This window comes from Sebastes umbrosus, chromosome 6 (genome assembly GCF_015220745.1).
Source record: "Sebastes umbrosus isolate fSebUmb1 chromosome 6, fSebUmb1.pri, whole genome shotgun sequence".
NCBI classification, from domain to species: Eukaryota; Metazoa; Chordata; class Actinopteri; order Perciformes; family Sebastidae; genus Sebastes; species Sebastes umbrosus.
The window spans coordinates 6,130,491-6,146,349 of NC_051274.1; the positions used below are offsets into that span (position 1 = coordinate 6,130,491).

General features: G+C 39.9%; 2 protein-coding genes across 2 annotated transcripts; both read left to right on the forward strand.

The window, feature by feature from the left end:
* Nucleotides 1-682: 682 nt before the first annotated feature.
* On the forward strand, nucleotides 683-9,925 carry sars1 (seryl-tRNA synthetase 1). Its single transcript, XM_037771488.1, has 11 exons — nucleotides 683-818; nucleotides 2,080-2,150; nucleotides 2,312-2,392; nucleotides 3,224-3,382; nucleotides 3,582-3,725; nucleotides 3,883-4,038; nucleotides 5,174-5,395; nucleotides 5,509-5,638; nucleotides 6,846-7,003; nucleotides 7,173-7,302; nucleotides 8,961-9,925. The coding sequence occupies exons 1-11, from the start codon at nucleotides 683-685 to the stop codon at nucleotides 9,110-9,112; spliced, it is 1,539 nt and encodes a 512-aa protein (XP_037627416.1). The 3' UTR covers nucleotides 9,113-9,925.
* Nucleotides 9,926-11,614: 1,689 nt separating this feature from the next.
* Nucleotides 11,615-15,348, forward strand: LOC119490158 (PTB domain-containing engulfment adapter protein 1-like). The gene is made up of 7 exons (XM_037773382.1): nucleotides 11,615-11,710; nucleotides 11,793-11,873; nucleotides 12,133-12,204; nucleotides 13,645-13,743; nucleotides 13,862-13,999; nucleotides 14,131-14,235; nucleotides 14,408-15,348. The coding sequence occupies exons 2-7, from the start codon at nucleotides 11,829-11,831 to the stop codon at nucleotides 14,474-14,476; spliced, it is 528 nt and encodes a 175-aa protein (XP_037629310.1). The 5' UTR covers nucleotides 11,615-11,710; nucleotides 11,793-11,828; the 3' UTR covers nucleotides 14,477-15,348.
* Nucleotides 15,349-15,859: the final 511 nt, after the last annotated feature.

Genomic DNA, 15,859 nt, shown 5'->3' on the forward strand with positions numbered 1-15,859 from the left:
CCCCTTGAGATGTAGCATCTCATTTTCGAGGGGGTCCTAAAGGCACAAATACAAAAACACATACAGACAAAACAGTATTACATAACAAACATACACTGCAAATACACAGATACAGAGAGCTTGCTCACCATCTCCCACCCAGACCCCCAGCCCTCAGCTGTTATACAAGAAAAATTTGATACAATGACCAGATTTAAAGAACAATTGCAACAGTTTGTCTTCAGTTTATATGTAGCACAAATAAACTGAGGATCATAAGTATACACAAATTAAAAACATGAACAGGTTTTTTTAAGATGAGAAAATAAAAAAAGAAGGCTTTGAGATACTGTAAATGTAAAAATCTATGTATGATTCTGTTGAAGAGGGAATGAGATTTGCAGGTATTGCTGATGCTGTAGGTTGCCAGGCTGGTGGAAAAACTCTTTACTTTTGTACTAAAAATAGTATCCAAAAAGTGATCAACCTCATCTGAATAAAATCGATTAGATTGCAATTTTAAGCGTGGGATCGGTTTCTTAGTAATAAACCTTCCATTAATGTATGATTAATAAATCAAAATTGTGATTCCGGTTTAGTGAACCAGATCTGGCAACCCGGTTGGACGAGTCATCGTTGTGTGTGAGCTCAGTCAGACCAGTCAGACCAAAGAGTCGCTCTCTCTGACAGACAACGTGGAAAGATGGTGCTCGACTTGGACCAGTTTCGGACCGACAAAGGTGGCGACCCAGAGCTCATCCGTGAGACCCAGAGGAAGAGGTTTAAGGATGTAACACTCGTTGACAAGCTTGTCGCTGCAGACACAGAGTGGAGGAAATGTAAGCGCCCTTTCTTTTCCTGTTTGTTTCAGTCATAGTGGTTAGCGCGGTGGCTAATGATGCTAGCGTAGCGTCAGTGTATTCTCCTCCAGAGAGGAGCTCACGCCAAACTCCATTAAGAAATCTGTCATTTTAGTGTTAGTATGCCAATAGAGCTATCCGTTACATCCCAAACTGGTACAAAAGACCCTTTAGGACCAAGTCTTCTATTCGGCACCTTTAAATGCATAAAATAAATCGAAATAATCTATTTTTATAATGAATTGTTAACTCAATGCTCAGCCACCGCAGTAACGTTAACTTGGGGTGAACGTTTGATAGATGCGTTACATTGCAGTAGACTGCGAAAAAGAAAGTTAACTACTGACAAAGTTAACGTGTTGCTTGGTGCATTATATGTATGCCGTATTAACCAGTGGATATTATATTAACATGGTGTAAAATAATTTACTTTGTACAAGGCGTACGCGCTTGTCAGTACATTTGGCAACAAAATATAGCCAGATTTTGAACGAAGTCTGGTGTGATGTTTTCACAGAGGAAGAGAAGGGCACGCAACGGGGCTAATGTTAGCACAGCTAGCACCATTTGAGAACACAAATGAGCCATATGGTTATTCTCCACGGAGTGAATGGTAGTTACTTAATATCAGTTTTTAATAGATATATGCCAAGCTCTAGTTAATCCCGCATTCCCATCATTTTATTAACCAGATATGATAGAGAAGTTTGGCTAATGCTGGGTTAGCTTAGCGATGCCGGGTGGTAACGTGCAATCTGATGCAATCCCAGCCAGCAACATGACAAGCAACCTCGCCCTGCAGTGGAGCTACACACACTCAGTCTGATCCAGCAGGATAACAAGACTGATTGTTTTTTTTTAGTAATGTGACATTGTTGCTACGATAAAAATGTAAATAAACTACCTTTGTCACTTAAACAGTCTTTTTTGATTGCATGAGAGTGAGATGCTTCTTTTTTAAAAACAATATAACCATGGACAACACCAATAAGAGAAGTACCAGTATGTAAAAAGGTTACAAAGTCACCCCAGCATTTATCAAAGAGCCATGGTTTCTTTTTGAGATTAAACTCACTCTTTTCTGAAAGTAAATATGATGAGAGCTCTTTAAGAGAGGCTTCTGACAGGAGCACCTGTCACCAGGTTACTAGTCCTGCTACTGCAGCAGTTTAAACACACGCACACATACTCATAAGCACAGTCCCATGCACTGACTGACTGTGATTTACCCCCCTGACAGGCCGCTTCACTGCAGACAACCTGAACAAAGCTAAGAACCTCTGCAGCAAGAGCATTGGGGAGAAAATGAAGGTACGGAACCATCATCAGGATACTAAATGACTGATCAGGTTAATTTAGAGTGAAGACAGGAGAAATATTACTGTCAGTAAGTTACCACTAACCAGACCCGAGAGGGAGTTTTATTTTTTGTAATTTTCCTTCTTTAACACATTTCTATGTTGTGAATGCAGAGGAAGGAACCTGTTGGGGACGATGAGTCTTTACCTGAAGAAGCCCAGAACGTGGAGTCTCTAACAGCTGACACACTATCGGTATGACTGTCTGTGCACTGAAAGTCGCTTACCTCCCATCTGTATGGCAGCGTTTTTGCATGTTGTTACTAGGGCTGGAACGATTCACCTATCTCCCGATTCAATACTGTCACGATACTTGGGTGGCGATTCGATATGTATTGCGATTCCATATTGCGATTTATAACCTTTTTAACACTGGACCATGGGAAAAAGTTGAATCATACACTTCAAGGGACTTTTATTTTGGAAAATATAAAAATTGACACGTTTAAAATGTTTGATTTTCAGCATGTATGTAGTCAGAGATGTCCTGAAGTCAAATATATCAGTCATTGTCGGGCATTATTTATAAAAAAAATTCCAGCAACCCAAAAATCAAAGAAAAAAGACATTTCCCTTACAAATTAGTGGTATTTTTTTAATTTATAAGGGAATTGTAATGTTTTATACTTCTGGTTAACATAATATGGGTGCTCTACAGTTGTAGCGTCGGCTGATTTGATCTGCACATTACCGCAATACGATAAGGTTTCCTGTCCATGACAGAGTTAGCATGCAGCTTTAGTCGTGTTGTCTAGTTCTGCGTTTCCTGGCAATGTGTGAAACCCAAAGTGTTTCCATACTTCACTGTATCTGTAGTGTTTACCACTTTGCATTTAACATGTGAGGGTGCAGATCAATTCAGGTCCTTTCAAAGTCGTAAAAAATACAATTGTGATGAATCTGGATGATTTTTTTCCCCACCCCTAGTTGTTACAAATATTTGAAAGGACAGATAGAACACATACATTTCTTAATACCTCTTTGCTTCTTCTGACTTGTTTGCACGTTTTCATTTTTCTGTGTCAGCCCCTGACGGTAACCCAGATCAAGAAGGTGCGTTTGTTAGTGGACGAGGCGGTGGAGAAAGGTGACGGTGAGAGGATGAAGCTGGAGGCAGAGCGCTTCGAGTACCTGAGGGAGATCGGCAACCTTCTGCACCCATCTGTACCCATCAGCAACGATGAGGTGAGTGGTTGGATACCGGCTGGTTAAAGTAGGAGCCGATTACATTACTTGGATTTAAGAATACACATGAAGTAGCTGTAAATCCTTCCATATTGTCAAATTGATTGACATGATCTTCACCAATGAAGTGGATCAGATAACACATGATCTCAGTAAACTAATGATCTTAATATAATACTTTCTTGTTTCCTCCTGACAGGATGCAGACAACAAGGTGGAGCGTACCTGGGGCGACTGCAGCGTCCAGAAGAAGTACTCCCACGTCGACCTGGTGGTCATGATCGATGGCTTCGATGGAGAGAGGGGAGCTGTTGTGGCTGGGAGCAGAGGTTACTTTCTGAAGGTGAGTGCAAATATAATAGCCAACGCATGCAGGCCATACACAAGTAAAATAAGACATTTATTTTGCATCCAAAGAAGAACTGCAACTGCCCTTTTTTGCTTCCTGCAAATTAAGAAACCAGCGGTTAAGTGGGTTTCCTCTCGTCCGTTGTGTTCAGGGCCCGCTGGTGTTCCTGGAGCAGGCTCTGATCAACTACGCCTTAAGACTCCTCCACAGCAAGAATTACACCCCGCTCTACACGCCGTTCTTCATGAGGAAAGAGGTCATGCAGGAAGTAGCCCAGCTCAGCCAGTTTGACGATGAGCTTTACAAGGTACTGAAGCTTTTACTGTTTTCCTCAACTTTTTCTGTTAACTTGTATTTAACTTGACAAGGTGTTGTCATGGATCTGACTGGAGTTATTAAACCTCAGCTGTGAAGAGGGCTATTCTGTCCTGCACAGTCCTGCCTATTGCAACATTGAGCAGGATAAAAATGAGATGAAATCATTTCATGTAGTTTGAAAATCAAACACCAACCGTATTAAAACCATTGTTTTGGATGTTCAGGCGTCCACATACTTTTAAACGCGGGCAATGATTCTGCTCTGTGTTTATTCCACTTGTAAACAAGAGCTTCCACTAGGGCTGCTTGATTATGGCAAAAATCATAATCACGATTTATTTTTGTTCAATATTGAGATCACAATTATTTTTACTCATTGACTTTGGAAACATCATGCATTCAGAAAGAACATTTTGTAGCCTACATTTTAAAGTTAAATGCATCAATGTGGTGCTCTTTGAAAGCAAAATTAAGAGGCTAGATCGATGAAGAACTTTGTGCTCTTGTAAACACTGTTCTGTGCTAGTAAACAATTTAATAATAAACACATGGGTTGTATAGATATGAATGGTGATGCGGCAAAAAAAAAAAGTGACACCCACAAAGCATCGCAAAACAAGACGGGTCCGTGTTTTTAGATATTAGACGGGTGTTGCCGACTTCGCCGCACCGAGGACAGTCCGCCCCAGTTGACAGTCGCGCCGTGATCCGTCCCTTCCTGCAGGGAGAGAGAGGGCACAGCGACCACTAAGCAAGTCCATTTACCATTTGACTCCTGCTGTATTTTGCTGTGTTGAATGGCATAGGGTTGACATCACTGAGAGCTACTTTCCACAGTATTCCACAGCGCACTCTGCTGTACAAACTATGTCATGACACCATTTCTGAATTCCACAAGGATCTTTTCCTGCATTATATTCTCGTAAAAAAAAAGTTTTCATATCAGTGCAAATCGGACATGTACGCCGATACCTATATATCTGTGATAGGCCAAGATATGCCAATATGGAAAAATTTTATTTTAAATTCAATGACCTTTCAAGGTTTTTCATGACCGTGCAAACCCTGGAAATTGATTCCTGTCCAGCTTTCCCCCTCTCAACCCCCGTACGCCTTTACTCCAGGTCATCGGAAAGAGCAGCGAGAAGTCAGACGACAGCGCCACAGATGAGAAGTACCTCATCGCCACCTCCGAGCAGCCCATCGCAGCCTTCCTGAGGGACGAGTGGCTCAAACCCGAGGACCTGCCCGTCCGCTACGCCGGCTTCTCCACCTGCTTCAGACAGGAAGTGGGCTCCCATGGCCGGGACACCCGCGGGATCTTCAGGGTGCACCAGTTCGAGAAGGTCAGTTGTGGGACGAAAGCAGCAGTGGTTTATATTTATCCGATTAATGAAGTTATTAAAAATTGGGTTAGGGTTTTGGGGTACATAATTGATTTACCTTTTTTGTTTTGTAGATTGAGCAGTTCGTCTATGCCTCCCCACATGACGGCAAGTCATGGGAGATGATGGATGAGATGATCGGGACGGCAGAAGAGTTCTACCAGTTACTAGGAATTCCTTATCGCATCGTCAACATCGTCTCAGGTAGGTCGGACACACGCTAATGCCGGGTACACACTACACAAGCCCATTTTGGACTCGATTGACTCGAAAACGCAAAGCATAAAATAGCAGTAAGATGGAGCTCAGAAATGGAGGACCAACTTGTTGATTTGTGGCAACAACGCAAGTGTTTATTTAACGTGTCCCCATGACTTCATCCTTCGTGAATTTTGAGTACAAAGTTTTGCAACGCGGCTAATTCTTCCTGCTCGTCGTCCGCCATGTTTGTTTACACTAAAGTCACGTTTGATCGCGAGAGATTTTGCGAGATTTCAGTTTTATTTTAGTCTGGACTCTTGTTGTTCATGAATGAATCTGTTAGTGTGGTGTGCTGTTTTGGCCAAATCGTTGCTCTCCACACACCACAGGAACAAAACTGTTAAATTTAACATAACATGTATTATTTTCATCATTATTATTATTATTATTATTATTATTATTATATGATAGTAAATGGAATCTCTTTTAGTTTTGGACCGTCGGTTGGACAAAATGAGAAAATGTAAGACGTCACATTGGGCTTTAGAGAAACATGATCGGCATTATTCACAATTTTCTGACATTTTAGAAACCAAGTGATTAATCAATTAATGGAGAAAATAAACTGCGGTTAAATCAATAATGCAATAACTTCTAATGGCTCTATATTAGGGATGTGCATTTCAAGCAAAATTACTATTCAATAATCACTGGGAACTAGTCGATCGCTTTTCGAAAAACGCATATAGCGACTATTCCATTTTCTATAATTGAATGACTAATTGAAAAATGAAAAGTCATGAACCATCCCTTCTCTATAGAGAGTTGGGTCTCTGGTTTTTCCGATCCGGTCCAGTGTACGAGCTTAGACCGGTTTGTTTTTTATGCAAGCCGGTTGTACCGGCATTTGTCATTATGATGCGTCCTGGGAAATAAAAAAGTAGCCTACATCAGCAACCTGTGCCGACAGCGTCACGGCACTAAATCCAAATTGTATTGCATTAGTAATGTAAACAGCTCTTCGTAGGTCTGCCTAACTAGGATTTATAAAAAAAAGAATAAATGCACACAGAGCATCCAGTTGAACATCAGCCAAAGCGGTTTATTATGTTTTTTTTTAATAAGTGGCTTAATGGAGCCACTAGTATCTGACATGTCATGCCGCAGTGCGTAATTTACCTACTTGCTACTGTACTGTATGTCGTCATAGGTGCCCTAAATCATGCAGCCAGTAAGAAGCTGGATCTGGAGGCCTGGTTTCCTGGCTCTAGTGCCTTCAGAGAGCTGGTCTCCTGCTCAAACTGCACTGACTACCAGGCCAGGCGCCTCCGTATCCGCTTCGGACAGACCAAGAAGATGATGGACAAGGTGAGCGCTCCGCTCCAATGCTGCCGTGCAGCCCGTCGCAGATCTGTTCCATGATGCCACCTGTGGCTGTTATCGGGCAGCTAATTTAATTCCAGAATATGCTAGAGGTTTTAATCTCTTCTGTGGCTGCATACTCTAAACACACTTCCTCTCTCTGTATGTTACGCAGGCCGAGTTTGTGCACATGTTGAACGCAACCATGTGTGCCACCACTCGTGTGATGTGCGCCATCCTGGAGAGTTACCAAACCGAAGAAGGCATCGTTATTCCAGATGTGCTCAAGCAGTTCATGCCTCCTGGTAAGCTGCGCTGAATGGTTACATCATCTGGTGTGTGTTCATTCAATACAATAAATAGATGCTAATGAAGAAATACAGGCCAAAGTGAATAATTAGGAGGAAGTTGTTTTACAAAGTACATCATTCTGGTGGAATTTTAGACCTAAAGGTGAGTACATGTAAATATTTGACTCTAAAATAAACTCGGCAGAGTTGCTGAATTGATTTCAGACGTGTAAACTGTGGTTGAGACGAACAAATGTCTTGACCTAATAGTGAGAAGTGATGTAATCATGTGGGAGAAAAAAAATCATTTGATTTCAAAAGAGGTATTTTTGATGAAATGCGGAATCAATCATCATTGTAACCTTTGTCACCTTTGTGTTTACGCCGATTGTTTGTTGATTGCAAATACACTGTCTTTAGCAGTGTTGCGCAACTCTCTTCAGCAAAGGAATGTCTCTACTTTGAAATAGATAAAATACCTTTAATGCTGTACATAGCAATTTGTACAGAAATAAATATGCTTGGTAGTCAACCTCCTTAAAGGAACGGTGACATCGGGTTGTTCGTCTGTCCGTACCATTCTTGTGAACGCAATATCTGTCAAAGAGAGGGTCACTGTGACCTCACAAAACACGTTTTTGGCCATGACTCAAGAATTCACATGCTAATTATGACAATTTCACACTAATGTTTAATAGGAAAAATGATGAAGTGACGACATTTTGAATAGACATGGACGTAAACTGCAACATACTCTACCGCGAGGCGGTAATTCTAGCTGGAAATGCGCCTGTTTGCTTTCTTGCCAAGAAATCGATGACAAGATGAATACCACTCTCATGTCTGTACGCTAACTATGATGCTACTGACACCAAGCTTAGCTTAGCATAAAACAAACAGCTAGCCTGGCTCCGTCCAAAGTTTAAAAAAAGAAAATCCACCCACCAGCACCTCTTAATTTGACTAATCAACAAGTTATATACTGAACACCTTTGTTTATTCCACACGCTAATAGAAATGAGAAGCAACCGTCTTTGTGCTAAGCTAAGCTAACCGGCTGCTGGCTGTAGCGTCATACTCAGTGAGGTGTTGAGTTGTACCCATCTTTTCATCTAAACTAAAGAAAACAAATTGTATTTCCAAAATGTTGAACTATTCCTTTAAGCACTGTCACAGTTAAATAATTTAGCGGTGTTTCCTTTGCTTTGCTTTTTGTTTGTTTTATTCTAGGGGTGTAAGAAAATATCGGAAAAAAATAGAATATCGCGATATTATGTTTTGTGATCGATTTTGAATTAATAGGTTACAGTTAAGTCAATACTTTATTTCATTTGCAAAGAGATGTGCCCTCTCAGTGTATGTGCCCTCCGAAATGAATGCTTTGATGTTGGATGTTACAGGGACTTCAATAAATACAAATGCAGATCAAACTGTTCTGATTGCATAAAAAAAGTCATCTTTATGTCTCAGATTTTATGCATATGGTTTTGCTAAAATTGAATTTAAAAAATCTCAATATATCGCCTTAACTTACAGTATTGCGTTATATTAAATCGTAACCCCTCTATCGTGATACGTATCGTATCGCCAGATTCTTGCCAATACACAGCCCTGTTTTATTTATTTGTGTATTTGTGTGATGGCTTAAATGTATTATTTTTTTTCACCTCCAGGTCTGACAGAGATCATTAAGTTCGTTAAGCCCGCTCCTATTGATCAGGAGATGTCCAAGAAAGCAAAGAAACAGGACGGAGGGAAGAAGAAGACGCAGGGAGGCCAGAACCTGCCCACCGCCATGGAGACCATGTCCGTCAACGACTCGTAGACTCCGCTACACGACGACCGTGTCGCTTCACCGACCACGCAGATAGACACTGATGGAATAGAGCCTTGTGTGTTTTGCTTTTGGAAAATGGGGGGAAAAAATGGCCTCTCAGAGTCGGCACTTAATGTTATCCTTATCATGAAGACCAGCTCTATCTCATGTGTGTCTATCTGAATGGATGGTATCGTTCATCTCAGCACGAAGCACGCTGAAAAAGGGATTTCTCTCTGCGCTCTTACCTACATCTGCAGCTCACTTCAGAGTCCTCTGACCGCCCGTCTGTCCGTCCCTTTTCACACATCTGCAGCAACATTGAGCCTAAAACAAACAGATGTGGGCATGATTATGTATTCAGAATCAGCAGCTAAATTTCTGGCTTTATTTTCATGGCAGTAAGTTTCGGTGACTGGTGTGTGTAGGGAAGATTTGGGATGTGTAATTGGCATTGAAAGGTGTGCGGGGTTATTTTTGTACAACTGATCAGCAACTGAAATCTTCATTCATCTGCTTTGTTGAGAACAAAACCTGCATTTCCTGTAAAACATGGTTGATTACTTTATGTCTGAGGTGTGTGTGTAAAGTTGATCTAACTTCTAGAATTCAGAAATCAATCTCAATCTCAGTCTGTTTTAGGCTACCCTTCATCAATCATCATCTTCGACCATCATTGCGTGACGACCATTATGCTTTTCACTGGCTTATAATTGACACATTGACATATGAACTCGCTAATGCAAAGATATATATACAGTATATGATTGCGCATTGATGAAGTGGCATTCACTTTAAACATTAAATACAGTTGATACTGAAGTTATTTGTTGTTGTTTTTCCCCGGTTAGTCGACAGTACATGTCTTAAAGTTTTAAAATTGTATAGTATGTTTAAATTCAATTCAATTACTTGAATCTGTACACAAGAAAGAACACTAAAATCCATGAGTCCAGTCACAGTATCAGAGGGAACTCACCAATAACCTCATCTTGTGAATTCATACAATTTTAACATCTGTTTCTCAAAGCATCTTGTGGCAAGAAATAACAGCTTAGCATAGTATGATTGGCAAAATAGCCTTATTTTGGCAACATTAACAAATGCTGCCTCCAGTCAAAGACCATGGTATCAGCGGGAACTCACCAAAACAAACTGTTATCCTTTAAATCCTCATGCCATCCTGAACTAATGTAATGTAGAAATTTGTTTTTTCGTACCATCTAGTGAGAAATGACAGCTTAGCCTTAAACCTGCAGTAGGCAGAATATTTTTTGGCATCATTGGGCAAAAATTCCATAATAACCTTTCAGCATATTGTAATTCAAGTGTTCTGAGAAAAAACTAGACTTCTGCGCCTCCTTATGGCTCTGTTTTCAGACTTTGACCATCACAGGTCATTTCAGAGAGAGAGAGAGAGCGTTCCTATTGCCCGTTCATTCAACAGAGGAAGCTGTCAATCACTCGCAAACTCCAATCAAATGGTCAAACTAGGCAGCGCTGATCAAATATGAATCAATATTCTGTTACTGTAATGACAATTCCTCTCCTCAAATGTTTTCAGAAGCGTGTTCAGCTGTAAAATTAGAAAGTTTGCTCTTGGTATTTCCTCAACTGATCTCAACATGGCAGCGGGGTCACAAACGTTCTCATTTTACAGCTAAACAGTACACTACAAGATGATTCTGAAAACATTTAATGCAAAAACAAAATAGCCATTAAAGTAACAGAATATTGATTCATATTTGATCAGCGCCGCCTAGTTTGACCGTTTGATCGGAGTTTGTGAGTGATTGACAGTCGGCTCTCAGAGACGGCAAGGCTCCAGCTCGGCTCTGATTGGTCGTTTTCTTCCGGTCTGTGAAATCGTGCAGATGCCATAGAGAGGTGAAGTCCCGCCCCTCACGATGCACCACCGTGGGACCTTATTTCTGAAAAAAATATGAACGGTAATCAACGGAGAGAGACAAATATTTTTTTGATCCCGTTTGAATTGCACCGTGAATCACACATATGATGTTTGTTAATTTAAAAGATAAGTTTGCAAGTCCAGAAAGTTGCGGTTTGTTGTGAAAATACATAATTAGAAGACTACACACCCAAAAGTTGCGTAGTGACGTCTCTCTCTCTCTGAAGCTACGATACCTGTGGGTTTCATACTGGGATGTACTCACAAGAGCAAAGGGTCTGATCGTTCTTTCACATCCCGGCTGATAAACAGACCAGGAGTCGCTGGATAAAACACGATTTTTTTTTTCAGATTAACTGTCTCATGCACTAGTTGTCAGCATATAGTGACCGTTTTATAAAAATAACTTTTTTTAATCATATTTGCTCCAATTCTACTCACTGCAGCTTTAAGTCAAAAATTCTAAAAAATCAACTTAAGGACTCTTGAACATGCTGTTACATTTAGGACACTACGGTGATTTTACATTTTCACATCCTTGTGCGATCAGACGTATCAGTGACATATCTAGGCACCCTTGATATCTGATAAAGAGCAATAAGGAAGACACGACGGTTACTCATTAACTCCAATAGACTTTACACCCATCCGTTAGTAAAGCCATAAGATAGCCGATTCGCTCTGGATAAAGTACACAGGTAAGATCAATTTACAGTAGTTCTTTAATGATTCAAATGTATGTTCCCCTGATATCTGTCTAATTTTTCCTCTTTACGTCAGCCTGTAGGGTTTAGTTTGGCACCAGATAGTGTTAAAATGAGTGACATTGAGGAGGACAATGAGATCTGCTTTTCAGTAAAGGTAAATACAGATTTTTGACAACTTAAAAAATCTCATTCTGAATGTGGAAAATAAAGTTCAAGGTGAGATACTTGTGATTAATAATGGTAGTTGAACAATGGCGTGTGCTTGGTTTCATTTGTCTCTGTTTGTCATGTCATGGACTTGACTTCTGATATATACTGTATGTATGGCAGTAAAGAACAGCAGCGGATATTCAATCTTGTTTAAACACCATTTCCCACTTTGCTTCATGTGTATTTCTTTCTCTAAACTATAGTTTCTGGGCCGAGTTGAGGTGGTCCGTCCTGATGGACTACAGATCCTGTCTGAAGCAGCTGAGAGCCTAAAGGTCAGCAACTACCACCCACATCCCATTTTAATTGCTGTTATTCGCATAGACATATAGACGGCGCATTGACTCCTGGATCGTACGCCAACGTGGGCGCCATATTGGACAGGGCAAGACTGGCCCGTAAACGCATACAAGTGAACGGGGAGGCTGCTGTTTTTCTGGATAAAAAGCATTATAACGTCTACATTTCTCAACTGATTTCACTGAGTCGTTTTATATTCAAACGTTTATGATCTACGAGGAGTAACGTTAAGTTAACGTTACGATTTTATCTTATTTTCCCAAAGATTTTGGTGAAAAACAGTTAAATACATTAACGTCACTGCTTCCGGTTAGTGAATCACCGGTCTGTTCTTTATGGTGGGATTCAATCAATTATTAGGTAATTATTAAAAACTAGTACTATCATATCACATTTTCCTTTACACATTTTTCATATTATCAACTGTTCAAGCTAACGTTACATGTTTACAAAACGTTTGCTTTCGTAATATCAGATAAGAGCTAGCTAACGTTCATTATTGTTAGCTAATCGATATAAGTTAATGTTAGCTTATTGATGTTCATATCTGACATGATATCGTATTTAAAACATGAAATGTACGATACGTATTAAAAAATGATATGTGTCTAATATTGCAAACATTATATTATATTATATTATATTATTTTATATTATATTATATTATATTATATTATATTATATTATTTTACATTATATTATATTATATTATATTATATTATTTTACATTATATTATATTATATTATATTATATTATATTATCCCAGGACCTCTCTAAAAGTATTAACCTATATGAACAAGGAAAATAAGCCAAAACCATACTTGACAAATGTGAGTTTTAACAATTCCTTATGATAAATGAATTCTTTTCTATCGCGTAAGTATTTCAGACACACTCCTCTCCTGAGCATTTAGCAGCTATTATAGCTTAACTATTGGGATTCTAAGTAACTGGAGACAAAACTTTATTTTTCTACACCAGCTAATAAACGCTTGAATATAATAATGACTCATTGAAATCTGTTGAGAAAGGTAGACATTAGGCTATAGTGCTTTTTATCCAGAAAAACGGCAACTCCCCCGTTCACTAATATAGGGTGACAGGCCAGTCTTGCCAGGTCCAATATGGCCCCCACGTTGACTTATCGCCGCAGCGGGCTGAAGCGTCCAATGTATTTACTGTATATCTATGGTTATTCCCCCTTACAGGGAAGCAGTCTTTCCATTTATATCATTTTCATGTTGATGTTCATTACACTTTCTGACTTGGATGCACATCAGTAAACTTGTATTCTAGTGGGAGACCAAGTTTATAACCACTATATGAGCTCTATATGAACTTGTTAACTAAATACGTTGGCTTTAATGATGCAGTAACAAACATGACATGTAAATTGATCCTCTCTCATCCCTAGACTCCAGATAAATACTCCTCAGAAAAGGTAGCGAAGAAAAGCAAAGTCGATGTCTTCCTGTCGCTGAGTGGGATAGACATCTTGGAAAACAAAACCAAGGTCTGTGACGAAAGTGTCCTAGTTACCACCTGTCCAAGGACACAAAATATGTGATTACTTGCTTTCTTTGTCCTTGAATTATTACTTTTAACCTTCTTGGTGTCTTTCCTACACTCAGTTTTTGCTGTACTCGTGCCCTCTGTCCACCATTTCCTTCTGTGCCGTCCTGCCATCTTCACCCAAAGTCTTTGGATTTGTGGCTAGACCCCCTGTAGCAGACATGAACCACTGTTATCTGTTCCAGAGCAAGAAGTTTGTGAGTATTCCCAGTACAACCCAACAGCTATGCATTCCTTACAGGAACAATTCGGTGGCTTATCGTTGTTGTTTCAGCAGGAGATCACTCATATTAATATTGGAAATGTGGATTTCCTAAACACTTTTCAGTCTCACGTGCTGGTCTCAGTTATCGGGGATGCCTTCCAAGCTTCAAAAAAGGAGGAGAGCGTCAGGGGAGGAAGAGACCTGATAGTGGAGGCCCTCAGACACAAGGTTAGTTCTACTTTGCATTTTACATTACTGTCAGAGCTGGAGTCAGAGTTTATTTTCATTCCTTGGTTCTCAGTTTACCTTAATGGTGAAATGGTGACAACTCCTACGAAATGTTTTCTACAGTAGTGCATGTTTTAACAGTCGCCACGTCTCATTTCTTTATTTTTTTCAGAATAAAATGCTGCAAAGAGAGAATGCTGAGCTGAAGAGGGGGCTTGCAGGACAGACTAACCGACTCTAATGCTACTAATGTATGCTGTTGCACTTATACACACATGCACACCAGAAAACACTTAAGGAAAGATGTCAATGAATGCTGGAGTTGAAAAACAACACTTTATTTAACACATTATTAGTAGTAGTATTAATAGCAATAATGATAATAATAAAAAGAAGAATAAACTTCCTGATGATGTGTTATTACTCTTTGCATATTGAATTAATTCATAGTTTTCAGTCACGTGACTGCCGCAGAGCCTGGTGGGCAAAACGCTGTTCCAACATGGTGGCTAACACTGAAAAACTCCATAGAGCTACAGAAAATCTTTATTTTTTACAACCCACAAGTGTTTGGAACGCCTCTCAATTGAGGAAAAACAAAGATATATATATATATAGACGGCCTTCATGTATACAAACATTACAGGGTGCGTGTGCATTCAGGGGGCAAAACTGCAGTTGTAATCAACTTGTACATTCTTGTTAACTATACTCGATCCCTGCAGAGTCCGACCACCAGATACCATTATCATATGAGGTATTAATATGACATTTGTTTATTATTATCACCTGTTATGAAATGGGTAGTGTTAGATCAGACATAAGTGTTGTTTGACTTGGGGGACTAGAGTCTGTTTGGTCGACACTCCGGTTTGAGTTCAAGTTATGTGAGCCCCTCTTGATTGGCCATCGCCAGACACTTTTTCCTTAGCCATTCCTCAACAGGTATAATGTTAATATAAAACTGACTTTGACTTTGGTCTTGTTATTAGTACCAGTCACACAGCAGCTCTTTGTATGTCGGGCAATTAGTACAGCGCAACAAGTACCAGAGCTCCGCAAGAACATTTAAGAAAATGCAAATTAAACATTAGTTAAATATCTGTTAAAAAACAAAAACAAAGCAGGATTTGTTAAATTGGAGGCGAATTACTTTTCAAAAGAAGCACCGTTGGTGGTTAGCCACTATGGTTAGCCTATAGGACTAACTAGCTTACTGCTACTTCCGCTACCTCACCGGAGGTTATGCCCAACATTTCTACAGTAACACCCCCGAGAATAAGGTGGATAGAGCGCTACAGGAATGAGTCCTAAAACCCGGAAGTGAGTTAGCATTTGAGCACTTCCGGTTCCCTCGTCTGGAATTCAATGTGTTTTTTTAATGGGTTTTAGTTAGATGCCTGAAATAAGGTCTGTGATTAACACAAGCTTAAGAGATTTTAACGTTTTGTTCCATGTTATAAAATATGTCAGTAATTACCCACTCGTGAACTTTTAAGCTTTTACGCGTCTTTAAAAAGACGGTTGCTAACAAGTGGCTAAATGAGACTACTAAACGTCATCACGCCGACTTGTGCTCCTCATGCGACCGTGGTGTAGTTCGTTTATAGCGTAACGTTAGCTT